At 39.2% G+C, this 18,523-nt stretch overlaps 1 protein-coding gene across 4 annotated transcripts in view; it reads right to left on the reverse strand.

Moving 5' to 3' along the window:
- The window catches only part of prmt3 (protein arginine methyltransferase 3), a 67,701-nt gene that overhangs the window by 38,932 nt on the left and 10,246 nt on the right, over window positions 1–18,523 (reverse strand). For all 4 annotated transcript variants that reach the window (XM_058088916.1, XM_058088917.1, XM_058088919.1 and 1 more), the window contains exon 10: window positions 11,765–11,864. In XM_058088916.1, coding sequence (XP_057944899.1) covers window positions 11,765–11,864 — 100 coding nt within the window. The remainder of the gene's footprint in view (window positions 1–11,764; window positions 11,865–18,523) is intronic.

The raw sequence follows: 18,523 nt of genomic DNA on the forward strand, positions 1-18,523 counted from the left end.
ATTCCTTCCAAAGCCTTGAACAATGGCGTCTAAAAGGACAGAGTGTTCTATTGGAGCTGGAACCAATTGATAAGTTACAGCTGTAACTGTCATTGCAAATGTTGATCTGAAATTGGAGGAGAATGCGTCGAAAGGCACTGTATGCCCTTTGAACGAGTTGTATACATAGCGAAAATTATGTACTAAGCGTATGTACAAAAAACTGACCCATCACAGTCGGTGCAGCTGGGGCTATGAAAGGACAGGAACGTGCACAATCACATAAACATGCAAAAACATAAACTAAGAACTTCCATGGTTGAATCGGATTCGTTAGATTTTGTCCACAGTCAACAAGAGCAGAGCGAATGGGGATGCCATCAAATGAACAGATTTTCATTTTCCATCTAAAAGAAAAAAGGCTAAAACACTCAGATAAACAATGAAACACGGCAGGTGTGCAACAACAGTACCTTAATTAATTTAGCGACACAGAAAACAAGACAGACAAAACCGCAGCACAGTCGCAGCACATAACAGCACATCAGCATCAACAGTCTCTGAATCAAAATATCGAGTATTCGCAGCAGAATCGACGGCGCAGAGGAAGTGACGTCGGTGGTTCAGACTTGAGTTTTCGCTTGTGTTGGGCTACAGTCGCAACAGTAACAATGTTAGCACTATGATGATCAGCTTATTGTGAATATTCTGATTATTATTGTGATTGTTCTGATACAAATTAAACCTGCAATAAAAGCCTGTTGTTCAAGCCTGGTGCTTTGAAGGTGGTCTCACTGAACATTACTAACGACTAGTACGCAATGTAGAATACTACAGTCACAAGTTCTGGTGTCAATGGCTTTTACTGTTTTGTATTTTAGGCCATTTTAGTTGTTTTTATGCTTGAAAATGTTTAATATGGCAATTGGTTAAATATGCATATTTGACAATAGGCCATAATCAACCACGACACAGCAATCATTTAATTATTAATGTTTGAAAAACCGAGATAGAATGAGGGAGTGGTGTTCGAACCACGATGTAGCAAGCGTCTGTGTACTGTAAACAATAAAGAAAGCACCAAATCCCGATGATCAAATCAGGGCACTAACACGGTGAGGCCTAAGGAACGTGCCAACTTCAGGGAGCCAGGGTTGTGCAGGCAGTATTATTCTGCAGTATATCCAGTTGGCATTTACATAAGAAACTAATGAAAACCCTAATGGGAATGGGCTGAAACAGCTTATATGCGTTAGCGTAAATTAGCATATAAAACATTCCCCCGTGGCCTCAAACACATCTATGCTTGCACAAACGTAAAAATAACAAACACACTTTTATAGCTTTGTTACATCTGTCAGGATTGTTGGCATACATTCACCTTGACACAAAAGCCCGACTTTTCTAGAGTATTCTTTATCAACTCTCAACAGAAAATTATTTTCAACCAAGGCAGTACGGTGACAGCAAAAACTAGCAGTCTGACTTCCATGACAGATGACGTGGACGACTATCAGCTGAGGAAGAACCAATTCCCATTTGAGGGCAGAGAAACACAGTGAATCACAACATTTTTAAAACATTGGGTGAGTTATGTTTCTCTACAGTTTGCCTCTTTGGGTTTTTATCATTTCTATACGCAAGCAAAAAGAAAAGGAACATCAGCTGCTGCAATACTAAGTATTTAGAGGGGAGATCAGGGGGTTCTTGCAGCTAGTGAATGATACATTTTTGGGGAAAAAGTAGAAAAGTTTTGCTTGAGCATAGATGCATGTTAAATTTGACAAATTGATGATTCTTAATTCCTTAAAGGAATTGTGCTCATTATGCCCATTATGCTCATTTTTCTACCCTTTGTATTGAGTGGGTTAGCGCGCAGACCTCACAGCTAGGAGACCAGGGTTCAATTCCACCCTTGGCCATCTCTGTGTTGAGTTTGCATGTTCTCTCCGAGCATGCGTGGGTTTTCTCCGGGTACTCCGGTTTCCTCCCACATTCCAAAAACATGCTAGGTTAATTGGCCACTCCAAATTGTCCATAGGTATGAATGTGAGTGTGAATGGTTGTTTGTCTATATGTGCCCTGTGATTGGCTGGCGACCGGTCCAGGGTGTGCTTCAGCACCCCCCGCGACCCTCGTGAGGAAAAAGCAGTAGAAATTGAATGAATGTATTGAGTTGTGCTCCTATGGGAGAAGCGACACACAATAACCCACACAGAAAACTTTTTAGATTTCGCAAAATCTGAACCTATTCCAGCTGTATTCCCTTTGATTCATGCTTCCTGCCAAAACAATCTGTTTTAATGAATTCCACCCACGGCCTGCTGTAATTGGTCACACGCCAAAAGTGCTTCTAACTATGAACCATAAAAGGAAGTCCACCCCTCTGTGACATCACAAAGGGGCAGTTTTACCACACCTTTTAAAACAGCACTTCTTTCAGGGCCTTCCAAATGCACAAACCTCATCATTATAAAAAATGGCATTGTTTAACACGAGAATACAACATTCCAACTACATTTGTAGGTCATAAAAGTGGAAAAAGCATAAGAGGTCCCCTTTAACAAAATAAAACTACTGTATGAAAAACAAAACTAGAAATTTGAAAACTCAAAGAAACCTAAATGTAGAGATTTATGTCAATGGACAGTAAAAACTATTGTACAGTAAACATCGGATATATCGGATTCAATTGTTCCCACTGGTTTTATCCGATATAAGCGAAATCCGTTATATGCGTATACCGGAAATTGTCCGTTTTACGCATATATCGGATTTATATCCGGTATATGCATAAATTGGATTTTATCCGTTATAAAAAGGCACTTCCTTGACTATGTTTCCAATGTACCTGGACGCGCAGGCAACGCTGCAAACGCTGCAAATGACGTCGTATCGCGGCCTGTCACGATTCGGCGAATCGGAGCGCCATGATGTGGCCATCCGATATATGCGAGGGAAATTTAATGGAAATGCATTGGAACGGGACTGGAGATTTTGTCCGAAATAGGCGAAATCCGTTATAGAAAATCCAATATATGCAATGAATTTTTATTGGAAATGCATTACAGAAAAATTGGTTCTTTTTTATCTGTCCGTTGTGAGCGAATTTCCGATATATCCGAGTCCGATATATCCGAGGTTTACTGTACAACTATTTTAAAGGGACTGTATGCAACTGGCTCAAAATGAAATTACTTGAAAACTTCACCACCACCGTTGTTAGATAATGATTTAAAAGAACATATGGTCCAAAAAAAAGGCACGTCTAATTTTCACAAGTACAAAGTAAAACACATAAAAATGGTCCTTGATCAACCTATATAAAATAACTGCCATCGAAGGCAGTAGCACGTGCACATACACAAAAGCAGTGACTGATTTGGAGTCATTGAGTTACGACAGGCCATACATTCATTTATGTTATGATTTTCACAAGATAAAGCTTTCCAGAGTAAACCTGCAATGCGACATAAAACTGCAAAGTCGAGAAGTAAACTACTGCTGTGATCTATAGGGTACTGACAAACTACAGTGATGGCGGTGCAGCTATTTTAACTTTAACATAGTTCATTACTTGGACCATGTTGTGATTTAGCTATTTCCATGATTTGTGATGTTTTGGGATACTGTGTAGTTGTCGCTATGAAAAGATGTTCTTGCATCAGCACTTGGAACAATGGTATCTCCTCTCTCCTTCTGCATTTAACACACGTCTGCCTCAATTACTGCAGATCATCACTTGCAGTCCCACGAGGGCCACAGCAAAATAAAAGAGAAGGCCTATGTGCATGAAACTGTGTGTCTGGAAGTGTGTATTCCCCCTATGCTTCACTGACTACCAGGCAGCGCTCTATGTCAGCAAGGCTCTTCTATATACGAGTCTGTTGTCATATGACACTAAATTACCATGAACACAACATATATGCATCACCGTAATAGATTTCTGTGTGTAATCACATGGTGACGGTGGATTGTGCAGGTTGCAAGAGAAACTAATTTCCATTTAAATTCACACAAATGAGAAACACAAAAGAAAGATGGCGTAAGAGTGAATTAACTTGCTACAAGGTTATTGAGGTAGTTTTTACAAGCATTATTAAATCAATGATGAGGATGTTATGTTGCACAGATAGTGGAAACGTTAAAGTACGGGCAGCACGATAACGCAGCAGTGAGTATGTCACTGTCTGCAGATCAGGGTTTGAATTTCTGCTGCGTGGCGTTTGCGTGTTCTACCCGCGCTTGTGTGGGTTTTCTCTGGGTTGCCTGGTTTTTTACCATCTCAAAATGCAAGCATGTTAACGCGGGGACTCTGAAGGGCTTTTATTTGTGTCCTGAGACTCACAGTTCAGGGTGTATCTTGCCTCTCGGAAAAGTTACAGAAAATGGATGGACGCCTGGATGGGGATTATTTGGGGACGAGAGGAAGACTTTCCCCCCACAAATTCTGAGTGATTGAGTTTTATTAATATTTAAAAAGTTACCATAGTTGTACTTTTTCAGCAATTTTATGTCTCAGAAGCTCCATCTATGACATATTGAGAGCACATTACCCAAAGTCTAGCCTTCATGCTGGAATTTAGACATCTTTAGACGTCTTTTAGTAAGCCAGAACAGCACATGGTGTTTGTGTGTCAGCTGTTATACTAATGAGCTGGGGTTGTTCACCAAGAAATGTCATTTGTGCATTAATGTCATTATTCACTTTTACAGATAACTCTGCACTTATCCAACATAATAGATGGCATATATCGCATAAAACAATATAACATTCAAGAGTGGGGAGGACACAAACGGTAGCAACACTAACCGCAGGCTTCATTTTAACACGCTAGGGGTGTACCGAGATGCTCAAGACAACGAGACAACAAATGAGATTGGGTCTATTACAGGGGTGGGCAAAGGGGTGGTATAGTATTTTACACGTAACAGTCAATTTTTTTTTTTTATTTGATGTGAAGTGTATTAGAAATTAAATGTATTATTATTATTGTTATTATTATTATTTTTATTAGAATTACTATTGTTATTATTATTAGTTATAGTAATGTTATTATCATTATATTATATAATATAATATATTATAATTATTATTTATATTATTATATAATATATTATTATTATATTTTAATAATAATAATAACAATAATATTGTTTATTATTATTTTTAATAATATTATTATTACTATTATTATATTAATATTATTAACAACAATATTAATATAATAATAATATTAGTATTATTAACAACAACATTATTATTGTTATTATTATTATTATTTTTACTATTGTGCTTGTGTTCCTTTTTCCAGGAGCATTTTGTAAACAACAGACCACATCAAATAACAAAATTGATAAAGCAACTACCTCAACCATCAAAAAGTTGGCCCAAGCCACAATGCCAGGTTGTATGTTGAGTTTAAATAAAATACTTTGGAAAGAACAGGCGGGCCATATTGAAACACTTGGCGGGCCGGATGTGGCCCCCGGGCCGTAGTTTGCCCACCCCTGGTCTATAAGAAAGAGATGAGACTTTAACATTATTAAAAGTAAATACAGTACAATGAAGAAATATGTGACTGAACGACAGCGTTTTTAATTTAACTGAGGTGAATTTGTAAATGTTTCTTGTCCCTCAAATTATTACATAAACGATATTATTGTCATTTTATATTATTATTATTTTGAGAGCAAATTATCTGCTAATGTCACAAAAATTAAATCTAGCTACTGGGATTTCAGAGGGAGGAACAGTCTTCCAGAAGATGCCACAAGTGCCACAAACTTCAACTTTGGCAATGTTCAATTTCAGGCTGAAAACTGCACTTTTTATTTTTTTTTTTAATGGAATGATTTATGGAATTTCATACAATGATTTAATGTTTTATGGAAAGATTTTATGACTTGATTTCACCCTTCTTTTCTTTACCTTGTCTTGTGCTAAATAAACTTGCCTTGCCTTCTGGCTCCTCATGTAAAATCTACAGATTGCATGATTTAATGGTAATGGTAATGGTTTTATTTCATTTGAACATGCATCAGATTACAATTGAGTGCATCCCATAATCAGTTCACAGTTCCACATGTCCAAAAGGAGTAGGAAGAAGCAAAGCTTATTAAATCCTAACCCTCCATCTGGTACTTTTACAATCAGTAACTGTTACATTTGTTCACTTCCTGCTTTCCATAATACAGTTTAAGGTTCTTTTTTTTTTTTTTTATAAACAATGTACCTCGTACCGAAGTACAAGGTGATATGAGCATCCAATGACATAATGGGTACCATAGTAAGTGTCAATATAGTGATATATATAGCACATCATGACTGGTTCAAGACTCTTCATCCTTGTATTTAGCAAACATCAACTGCTTGTAAAACAAGAACAAAGTACCAGAGATTAAGAGTGACACACTGATCTCTAAAAATACTTTAAGTGTTTGACATGACAAACAAATTCTCATTTGATATGAACACACCTGTGAAAATGTGAGTGTGTTTGTGTGTGAGAGACATGAGTGATTGACAGTCGGATAGATAGAGGGACAGGATGACTGATGACTGCCATCCACTTGTGAGGCAGGTAAGGCTCTCAAGCACTGATAATGAGGCTAAAGGAAGGGCAGCTATTAATTTACCTTCTGCTGCCACAAATACTCATACACACACACACACTTCTTCTGACTTGATGAATTCTGACATGTTTGTCTCTCTACTTCTCTCTCTGAACTGAAGAAAAAGTACTTTAACTACAATTATTAATTATTATAGTATTAATATTAAACTACAATTATAAGACTCTAAATGTACTATAACTAACTATAAAAACGTGTTTGTGGTAATTTTGGCTTCCTGGAAAAATTTTATTTCCGGTAATATCTGGTGTATACTATTTTTTTTCCTCACACTTTTAACCCTGCGGCTTGTACGGTGATACCGCTAATTTATGGCTAAAAATTACATTTCCCATGATTCAAGAGTGCAAGAGTGCAGCTTGAGGAAGTAGTGATGTGGCGATGTGGACGAATGAAGTGGAAGCTAATATCAACTTTCCAAGTCTTATGCAGTCATTGTGTTTTTGATCTGACACATCTTAAGTAAGTTTGATCAACTGTAGAATTACTAGAGCTTCAGTTTGGACCTCCAATAGTCCACTATCTCCAGTGGGTTTGGAAAGGGTGGGATAGTCCAAACTGAATGGCTACTTTGCCTCAAGACAAAAGTGTCTCGGAGAATGACAACAAAACAGGGAGGCTGACAAAGTGTGTGACAAAGGAATTATGAGGCTGTTCAATTGTGACGCTGAAAAGGAAGACTTCAGTGATTTTAGTTCCTAGGACAAGCCAGAGGACGAGATGAATGACTTTTACGGTACGCTACTGTGTAACTAGTCATCACACATACCTTTTGGAAACAAGAATTCACATGAATTGTGATTCACATTTTTTTGCAATCAAGCAACAGTTCTGAAATATAAAATCCATATTGTGATTTTTTATTCCAGCCCCAACTGCTTTGGCATTGCCAGCATGTATTGCTCATCTTCATGTTTCATCGCCACCACACTGTGCTTTTATGTAAGTTGGTCAATTAACAAAGCAGGTTCTTTGGTACTTATAAGTACGACACTCTAAAGCAACCCTAATAAGCTAGCAGGCCCATCACTTGTGATTGATCTTGTTGTGTCTCTTTATTTATTTAGTCTTAGGGGACCTCATGATGCCCATCAGGCCTCTAGCTTCTTATCTGATTCCAACAGTTTTTCAGTGTGCCAAGAGACAGAAGACGGATCAATGGCGTGAGTTATGAAATGACAGCAGCGGGGCTAAAAACAGTCTTTCAAACACTACCAAGACATACAGACACTCATCTGCCCACTTCCCCTCAATCACCATCACCGCTGACACGGCACATTCATCACTCGCCTCTGTCTATTAGTCCTGTTAACACTGTCCGTTTGCACACTCTTAACGACTCTGACAGCTTGACACCCGAGCTGACTGTATTGGCAAAAAAGTAACTTATTGTTTCAAAACAACACAAACTCTGTAATACTTAAAGTAATATTTCTGGTTGGTGGATGGTAGAATCATCTTTCATGTCAAATTTAACTAGTAGTTACCATGGCATATTTCATTTGAAAAAATTAAGCAATCATGCTCCTATTGTTGTGGCTGTCTTGTGGAGATGCCGTTAAAATCAAAGCATACGTTTTCCAACATGGGATAAGAGTCAGATGGCCATATTAAGCCAATCTAATTTTGAACCCAGTTGGCTGGCAGTAATGTGTTTAACACAAACCTTGGTAGTACAAACTCAACTGGTATTGACGATTTTCTGAGAATCAATCTCATGCCTCTCTTTTTGACTACTAACCCTGCTAAAAAAAAATTTAAAAAATCCTCTAACAGTGTTAGATATTTGATATACCTGTAGATGCGTAGTCTTTGTAGCGAAATTGACAGCAGCAAGGTGTCATGTTACTCCGCCAGATAAATCAAACTTTTCGTGTAAGCTGCTACAATCAAATCAAAATCAAATCAACTTTATTTGTATAGCACTTTTCCTGCAAAAACATGCGACACAAGGTGCTTTACAAAATTAAAAAAAAACAATTACCACAATTAAAAGGAAAAACAAATACTAAGAAAGCCCCTCCTTCCCACCCTCCATACTAGACACACACACACACACACACAATCACACACAGTAGGGAGACATGGCATGGCACTGAGGATCAAAGAAACGTCACATTTGGGGCCGTCCACACTGGGAGGAGCCACAGGTCATGCCATCGGGGGACCAGCACCCGGGCCCCCCGACTCCGACAGACGGGCGGACCCCCACATTAAAGGGAGGAACCCCCAGCCGGCCGGGTCGAAGGGACCCAAGGATAGCACCCCCTCAGCAGACCCGAAACAGCCCCCAGTGTGGAGGACCCCCCCTGAGGAAAAAAAGCTAAAAACTAAAAGCATAAAATAGGACTAAAAAGATGAAAACATAAGAAAAGTTTAAAAATAAGAGTTAAAAGCTGTGCCCTGTGATTGGCTGGCGACCAGTCCAGGGTGTACCCCGCCTTACGCCCGAAGACAGCGATAGGCTCCAGCACCCCCCGCGACCCTCGTGAGGAAAAGCGGTAGAAAATGAATGAATGAATATGAGTTAAAAGCCTGATTAAAAAGGTGTGTCTTTAATCTTCTTTTAAAAATATCAACTGTCTCCACAGTCCTGAGGCTCTCCGGCAGGCTGTTCCACAGGTGGGGGCCATAGTGGCTAAATGCTGCCTCACCGTGGGTTTTTGTTCTGGGTTTTGGTATAGTTAAAAGGCCAGTGCCGGAGGACCGCAGGGTCCGGGGGGGTTGATATGGTAAGAGCAGATCAGATAAATAAGAAGGTGCAAGGGCGTTAAGACATTTAAAAACCAGTAAGAGAATTTTAAAATCGATCCTGAAGCGGATGGGGAGCCAATGTAGCGACTTTAAAACCGGTGTAATGCGCTCCCGCTCTCTGGTCCTCGTCAGCACACGTGCGGCTGAGTTCTGTAATAATTGGAGATTTAAAACACTTTTTTGGGGAAGACCAGAGAGCAGGGCATTACAGTAATCTAAACGACAGGATATAACAGCATGCATTAGCACATCCGTACTGGCCTAATATGAAGATTATCGCTGTAGCTTGGTTGGTCTGTTATGTAAATGGAACATTGTTGGCACTTTTTTTGTGTTTTAGCATCAAAATACATATTTCCCACAATGTCCTACCTCATATTAACTAATTTTCACACGCTAGAATGCACAGAAAAAAATATGTATTCATGTTTCACATAAGGAATGATGGGCAAAATACTAAAAAAAAGCATAATATCGTGGGGTTGTGCCCCCATCAGCTGGGTGCCATTTTGATATTTTCATACTGGGCACAACTTTGATCGTGGATGAAAATGAAAACTGTGTTCACCGCACTGACTGAGTTGTACTACAGTAAACCTCGGATATATCGGATTCAATTGTTCCCACTGGTTTTGTCCGATATAAGCGAAATCCGTTATATGCGTATACCGGAAAATGTCCGTTTTACGCATATATCGGATTTATATCCGGTATATGCGTAAATCGGATTTTATCCATTATAAAAAGGCACTTCCTTGACTATGTTTCCAATGTACCTGGACGCGCAGGCAACGCTGCAAATGACGTCGTATAGCGGCCTGTCACGATTCGGCGAATCGGAGCGCCACGATGCGGCCATCCGATATATGCGAGGGAAATTTAATGGAAATGCATTGGAACGGGACTGGAGATTTTGTCCGAAATGGGCGAAATCCGGTATAAATAATCCGATATATGCAATGAATTTTTATTGGAAATGCATTACAGAAAAATCGTTTCTTTTTTATCTGTCCGTTGTGAGCGAATTTCCGATATATCCGAGTCCGATATATCCGAGGTTTACTGTACTTGGAAACAACCAGGTGTATGCAAGACAAAAAATGACTGGTGATGATCCTCCACGTACGACCAACAGATAGGGTTGTTGTATCTCCGGTGCACCATAATGAATAGTCAAACACTTTGAGGAATTATGAGACCTCCTTGAAAATAATCTTACAAGATGTGACCCACTGATGCTGATGATGTAATACTGCATGATGATAATGGACTACTACCACAGTATCTTCTCACCTGATGACTTTGAATATTGTGTGTGTTGTCATCATTTTTCAGGAGGTAAGGAACAACCCATCCTATTTTTTTTTTATTTCTCACTGAATAATGAATGAATGTTAATGACCAAACTATAATTCCAAATTAGGACTGTTATGCCATGATGGAAGTCTACATGAACTCGACACACTAAATCAATGAAAGTTCTCTCCGAGGCATTTTAACATATCATGACGTACACTAGCAAGAAAGTCTATACCGATACAATGAATATTTTGTCATTTATTGTCCTTTTTATGATTGATCAGATTTGAGGGCAACCTTTTAAATTTTGCCGTCTCAGAGAAATGTCAGCCACCGGTGCGGTGATGAGAAGTGACTAGAAGATTCTTAGATATATTAGCACTCTGTGAGCCAGTGTCATCAGATATTATGCCCCCTATCCTTCACCGTTCCACGAGCATGTCACCCGTCAAATTTCAATTTCCCCGGTGAGGGGATAGGAAGGCTCTGTCTGACGACCCCTGTACGTGACCCTGGGGTTTCACGATGGATGGGGGAGGTGCAGTGGACACATACAGGATGCTCATGAATTAGGGATGACTTCAGCAGTGCGTTCAACTTTGGCCGTGCCGCCTGTATCGCCACACACAATCTCCCTGATAAATGGGCATCAAGTCAAAATAAGACTGCTCCTCCTGGTTAGATATTCAGGGGAGCTCATATTTTCAGCTTACTCCCGTTTAAGACATGTTTAAAACATGTAGAACAGCTTCTGCTACAATGGATTCTGCATGGTTAACCGCACCATCTATTCTTATCACAAGCGGTTCACATTCCATCAATCCATAGTCTCTCTTATTGTCTTTGAGGACCTTGGCTCATGTTAAAACAGAAAAGGGCCTTTCCAAAACTGGTCCCACAAAGTTGGGAGCATAGCGTTGTCCAAAATAAGCTGGTTAGATGAATAATTAATTAATTACATTTGTACAAGCACAATTAAAACACTGTAATTTATCAAGACTGGCATATTTTGAAAAGGTTGTACAGAATCCATGTACATATTTATATAGTAAACGTCTACAGTATACATGTACATATTGCATCTGTGTGCACTGACCATCCATTCAGAGATGATGATGTCCACCTTCTCTACAGGGAGGCAGATGTCTTCTATGCGGCCTTTGAGGAAAGTGATCTTGTCCTCCAGCTGGTTTGACCTGCACAAAACAAAATATTCAAGCTTTACAAAACTTACAAACTTAGCACGTACGTAGTTCTTTAACTCAAGGAAAGCACCTGTGGTTTTTCTAGCCAAATCTAACATCCTGACATATTTCATTACAGGGCTGTTCGCTCAACCCTGATCTTGCGCTCTCGCTCTCTTAAACACACACACACACACACACACACACATACACAGGGGAAGACTTTCTGCTAAGGATGTCCGATATTTGCCGATAACAGATATGCCGAAATTGTCAAACTCACAATTTCCGATTCCGATATGCACCAATACAAATATGTGTAACATCACATATATTTTTATTAAGCATTGTTAATTATTTTCAGTCATTCCCTCCCAAAAGAGACATTTTTTAGCGCCACTCTGATTTGAAAAACAAGAGGAACTGATGATATTTATTCATTTATCTGTCCTGTACAGACTGAACTTGAAACTGAAACCAGAAAAATGCAACAAAATGGAGACCATTTGGAGACCAGAATATGCTTGATATTCAGGAGTCAAATTGTTGAGTACTATAAATTTGTACATGTTGGTAGGTGTGCATTAAAAATTAACCCCCCTGACAGTTCCCCACCACAACCCTCCGGTGCCCGTCAAAATATTTGAGAAGCAATGTTGAAAAGTACTCTTAAGTACTCCTAAATGAGTACAGTTTTTGGGGGGCTATAATTTATATAATATTTATATATTTTTAGTTAAAGGGGACCTATTATGCTTTTACAACTTTTCTGACCTATAAATCTAGTTAGAATGTTGTATTCTCGTGTTAAATGGTACCAAAGTTTCAGATAATGAGGTTTGGGATTGCTCAAAACGCTGGGTTTCAAAAGGCGTGGTAAAACTGCCCCTTCGTGACGTCACAGAGGGGCAGGCTTCCTTATATGGTTCATAGTTAGGAAGCACTTGGGGCTTGACACCAATCACAGGGGAGTGAGCATGCCCGGAGGCCGTGGGTGAAATCAATTAAAACGAAGCGCTTTGGCGGGAAGCACAAATCAAAGCAAATACAGCCGCAATAGGTGCAGATTCTGCATAATAGGTTCCTTTAAAGGCACAATTTTTGCTCTATAGCTGATTACAGCTGATAGCTGTAATGTGAATTGCGCACAAAACAGGGCAGTGACGTTGACATAGTACGATCAGCGCTCGATGCGGGATCTCTTTCTGTTTCCCAGAGTGCATTGCTGTACTGTCTGCACAATAACATTCATTGTATTTATGCTATTTTGTGCTCAATTGTCATTATATACAACCACCATGTCTGGATTTTACAGTTTAGTAACCACTACATTTAGGCAAATATTCTATAAGCAAATAACTCATCAGATGGCGATCTAACATCTATCATGGTTGAGATCCCATGATAGCGTCAATATTTTCATGCTGGACAACTATGTGTTTGTGTTGAACAACTTAGACAACCAGTGTTTTGAAGACTTGAAATAATTATTACAATGTTAACAACATTGCTTGTTTGCTTTAAAGACAAAACTCATCCTGGTTAAAAAAAAAAAAAAAGTCACATTTGGAGTCCGTGGACCAGAGGCTAGACCAGGGGTGGGCAAACTTTTTGACTCGTGGGCCGCATTGAGTTAACAAAAATTGTCCGGGGCGCCCGGAAAATATATTTAACACACACAATATTTTACGCTTATAATTCTATTCTAACATTCTGCATTGAATTAGTTGTCTAATTTATTTGTAAAAGTGTCATACTATCAGCTGTGTGTCCCTTTTTTCAGGAGCACTTTAAACATCAGACCACATCAAATTACGAAATTGAATTTTACTTTTTTGTGTGTTTTTTTTTTTAATCCGACTTGCAAGTCATGTTGCCAGCTTGTATGTTAAAAATTGAGATACTGAGAAAGCAACTAGCGGGCCGGATTCAAACGCTTGGTGGGCCGCATGTGGCCCCCGGGCCGTAGTTTGCCCACCCCTGGGCTAGACAAATAACTATAACTAGTTAGCTGCCACCAGTGAGACAGTCCAGCCAGGCAAAATGTGTAAACAATTATGGTAAAAATTGCCCTACTGCAATACAATTAAAATGTGATCACACACAAATCACCACAAAGGCATTGACAGACTGCGGGAAACTGTCGTCAATTCACTGCACATTTCCCAGACTCTCTTTCATTCTCAAAATTAGGGATGTCCCTTGTCCACTCAATATGGGACACATACTTTTATCTAAATGCATATGCACAAAATGACAAAATGAAAAATTCACTCACAAGGTCTCATATTTTAGTCACAAAATGTCACCATTTAGTTCAGAGCCTTAGATCAGCAATGACAGTTCTCCTGAACTTTTGGCTATTCAGGGGGGTGAAGTGGAAAAAAATTAACTGAAGGCCAACAGAGGTGTGAATGAGGTAGGAACTGCAGGATTACCAGTATGACTTGAATGATCCCTCCCATCAGTCCAGCCATCCTGGGTATCAATCTCTGTGAATATTCCATTATCATGGCACTTAATGTTACCAAGGACAGAACAATTACTCACAGTGGCCAAGAGTGCATTTCTGTTGCAGCGATGCTTATCTTGAACTGTCTTCCCCTTCTCTCGCTCTCTGCTTGGGCTGCTATCACCTCCTCCCAGAGTCCAAGACTCCCACCCCCTCACCCACAACCCCCAGCCTTCACGAGAGGGAAACACTGTAATCTCATTATTGGGGTAATTTAGAGGACAATGTCAGGGCTCAGAGATGAGAGTCAGTATCTGCGCAGCCTTGTAAGGAAATGTATAAGTGCCAGGCTGACTGTGGGAGAAACAAAGGCTGTGTACTTCAACATAGTGAGTGAGTGAATGTTTTGACACGTCATTGCAAATAATAATAGATTGGGCTGTAAAATTATTATTTTTCAACAATAACAACACCTTTAAATAATTACAGTTGCCCTCATAACATTTAATATATGTAAAACATTCTTAATTCAGCTATAGCTGTGTAATATAATAACTATTTAAATAGTTTTTGTTTTAATGGTTTAATGCAAGTGTGTCCTGTCTGGCCTAAGTGTCATTTGTAGTCTGCAAATGAATAAAGCAGACATCTTAATTTCATATTATGGTAATGGTATTGGTTTTATTTCATTTGAACATGCATCAGATTACAATTGAATGCATCACATAATCAGTTCACAGTTCCACATGTCCAAAAGGAGTAGGAAGAAGCAAAGCTTATTAAATCCTACCCCTCCATCTGGTACTTTTACAATCAGTAACTGTTACATTTGTTCACTTCCTGCTTTCCATAATACAGTTTAAGGTTTTTTTTTTTATTTTTTATTTTTTTTAATAATGCACCTTTGGATGGTGATATGAGCATCCAATGCCATAATGGGTACCATAGTAAGTGTCAATATAGTGATATATATAGCACATCATGACTGGTTCAAGACTCTTCATCCTTGTATTTAGCAAACATCAACTGCTTGTATTGTTTCTTGAATTGGCTCATCGTTGTGCATTGTTTGAGGTCCTTACTCAATCCATTCCATAGTTTGATTCCACATACTGAAATGCTATGGCTAGCATAACGTAGTCCTAGCATAGAAGTGTTTCAAATTTAGTTCTTCCCTGAGATCATATTTCTCCTCTCTTGTAGAGAAGTATTGAATTACATTTTTAGGTAATTGGTTGTTTTTAGCCGTATGCATAATTTTAGCTGTTTGAAGATGAACTATATCAGCAAGTTGAAGTATTTGTGAGTTTAGAAATAAGGAGTTAGTATGTTCTCTGTAGGCGGCATTATGAATTATCCTTACTGACCTTTTTTTTGCAGTACATTTAGTGAGTGAAGATTGCTTTTATAGTTATTAGCCCATATTTCCACACAATAAGTAAGATATGGTAGAACCAGAGAGCAATAAAGAGTGTGGAGTGATTTCTGATTGAGAACAAATTTTGCTTTGTTCAATATTGAAATATTTCTGGCCACCTTATGTTGTATATTTGTAATATGAGGTTTCCAGCTCATATTTTCATCTATTCATCTATATATTAAAATTTTTAATTATTAAATTATTGTTAAATTTAAATAAAAAAATATTAAAATTCTATTTGCTCAAGTGTAACTCAAAGCTGAAATACAGGCCTTTTCTTTAATGATATTTACTGTAATTATTTTTAATTGTTCAGCATGTCTATGCATTGTTTGAACAAAAAGTGAACAATATCACATCATTGCCTCACTCACTCATATCTGCTAACAGCATCCATACTACGGAAGTGATTTTGTCGCAATACTGCATTACACTGACACTAACAGTGTGTGCTTAAGATGCTGCTATGCTTCAAATACTACTTAACATGACTGGTAGCAAATACACAAAACATAAGTGACTTACTCTGTATTGACATAAAAAGTGGGTTACAGCATATACTGTATGCACAAATGAATCCCCCTTCCTTTATGACTAATGAAGGTTCAGTTTCAAACATCCATTTCACTTTGTGGTCACAATTCAGAGCATTTTATTGGACAATCCATCAATTCCAGCCATTAAAAAAAGTATCTAGACATTATCCATTAAGGAAGTGACTGTGAAGGAAGAAATTCAGCCTTTCATTTAAACTTCAGCTACGGAGAGGAGACAGGAGATGGATGCTCTCATGCAACCAACAGAAGCCACTTTAATTACCATCCTGATATTAGCAATAAGGGGGAAAAAGGAGATATAAAGCCACAACCAAAGCAGAACCTGTTTGCCACGTGTGTTGCTTAGAGGGTGGAGTGCAATGTTCACTGCTGGCAAACCTGCAACACACCCTGCATGCCAACTCGTGCTCCCACAGCGAGTCAGTGGGCTGCAAAATTAAAATGTCCTATTCCTTCAGCAAACCCCGTTGTTTTGCTTATAAGAAACTCTCTTACGTAACAACGATAATAGCAGTCGTAAAAGACTCTTAACTAAAAAATGTTTCAAGAGGCAGAGCCGTGAAGAGGGACGAGCATGTGTGTACGTAGATGTGGGAACAGCACAGACTCTGGTGGAGGTAAATTGATTTGAGAACCTGAGCATACAGTAGAGGATTGGAAATACCACAGCACCCTTGATGGGATAATATAATAAAAGTTCCAGTGGGGGTCTTCTACATATTTGTATGTTTGCAAGTGCATGTGTGTCAACCAATGTTAAACCCCAACTGTGCCGAGGCATGCACTATTCAGTCAGACTACAGGTGTAAATGATGTGTATTAAGGCTAACTGACTTGCACTCAGCAGGAAGGACGCCCATCAACTGTACATCATGTAACGGACAACTGTTAGCAAGATTTTTGCATATCAACATCTGGACTTGTCGTAACACAGTAACATTGTAAATAGTAGTAAACATACAAGCATAGCAATGACATTAAAGTACTTAAAGTTTTATTCATTTAGATTTCGGAGCCAGGCTCCTGCATCTTCACATTAAGTACATACTAGTTCCGTATATACACAGGTCTAAATCAGTCACCTCAATTCTTCATTGAATTCATCATCTGTACATATAAGACAGCCATTCAATTCCAGTGTCCAGTATTGAATTACAATGCGAGCACACAATCGCAAGCTATCACACAAAGCAGAGCTGTTTGAATTCTTGCACCGGGAATGGCATGAAGTAATCCAACAACAGTGCAAAAGACGGGTGGAGTGCACACCAAGACCAGCATGCCAGCATGGAAGCTGTGATTCAAAATCATGGGTTACTCCACCAACTGTTAATTTAAATTAGGGTTGGGGTTCTTTCCAACTGAAAATGCCACCAAAAAAGTTATAAATATTTTTGGCTTTGTTTTGACCATTCCTAATTTTCCGCAGATAAAGGCACTAAACATTATTTCAATTTGGAATTAACAGATGAGGAGAGACAAGACTCTTCATGAACTATGATGTTTGCAGATGACATTGTGATTTGTAGTGAGAGTAGGGAACGGGTGGAGGAGATGCTAGAAGAGTAGAGGTTTGCCCTGGAAAGGAGAGGAATGAAGATTTGCCGCAGCAAGACGGAGTATATGTGTGTGAATGAGAGGAACCCAAGTGGAAGAGTGAGGTTACAGGGAGAAGAGATACAGAAGGTGGAGGATTTTAAGTACTTGGAGTCAATAGTTCAGAACAATGGAGATTGTGAAACGGAGGTGAAGAAGTATGCGTAGGCACGGGTGGAACGGGTGGAGAAAAATGTCAGGCGTGATGTGTGATAGAGGAGTTTCAGCTAAACTGAAAGGAAAGGTATACAAAACTGTGGTGAGACCAGCCATGTTGTTTGGTCTAGAGACAGTGCCACTGAGGAAAAGACAGGAAGTAGAACTGGGGGTAGCAGAGATGAGGATGCTGAGGTTCTCATTGGGAGTGACCAGGATGGATAGGATCAGGAAGAAGTACATCAGAGGGACATTACATGTTAGAATCCTTGGAGATAAAGTCAGAGAGGCCCGACTGAGATGGTTGGGACATGTCCAGAGGAGAGATAGTGAATATATTGGTAGAAGGATGCTGCCAGGTAGGAGGCGTAGAGGAAGACCAAAGAGGAGGTTTATGGATGTAGTGATGGAGGACATGAGGGTAGTTGGTGTGAGAGAGACAGGTGCAGAAGACAGGGTTGGATGGAGGGGATTGATTTACTGTGGCGAC

Source organism: Doryrhamphus excisus, chromosome 12 (assembly GCF_030265055.1).
Source record: "Doryrhamphus excisus isolate RoL2022-K1 chromosome 12, RoL_Dexc_1.0, whole genome shotgun sequence".
Taxonomy (NCBI): domain Eukaryota; kingdom Metazoa; phylum Chordata; class Actinopteri; order Syngnathiformes; family Syngnathidae; genus Doryrhamphus; species Doryrhamphus excisus.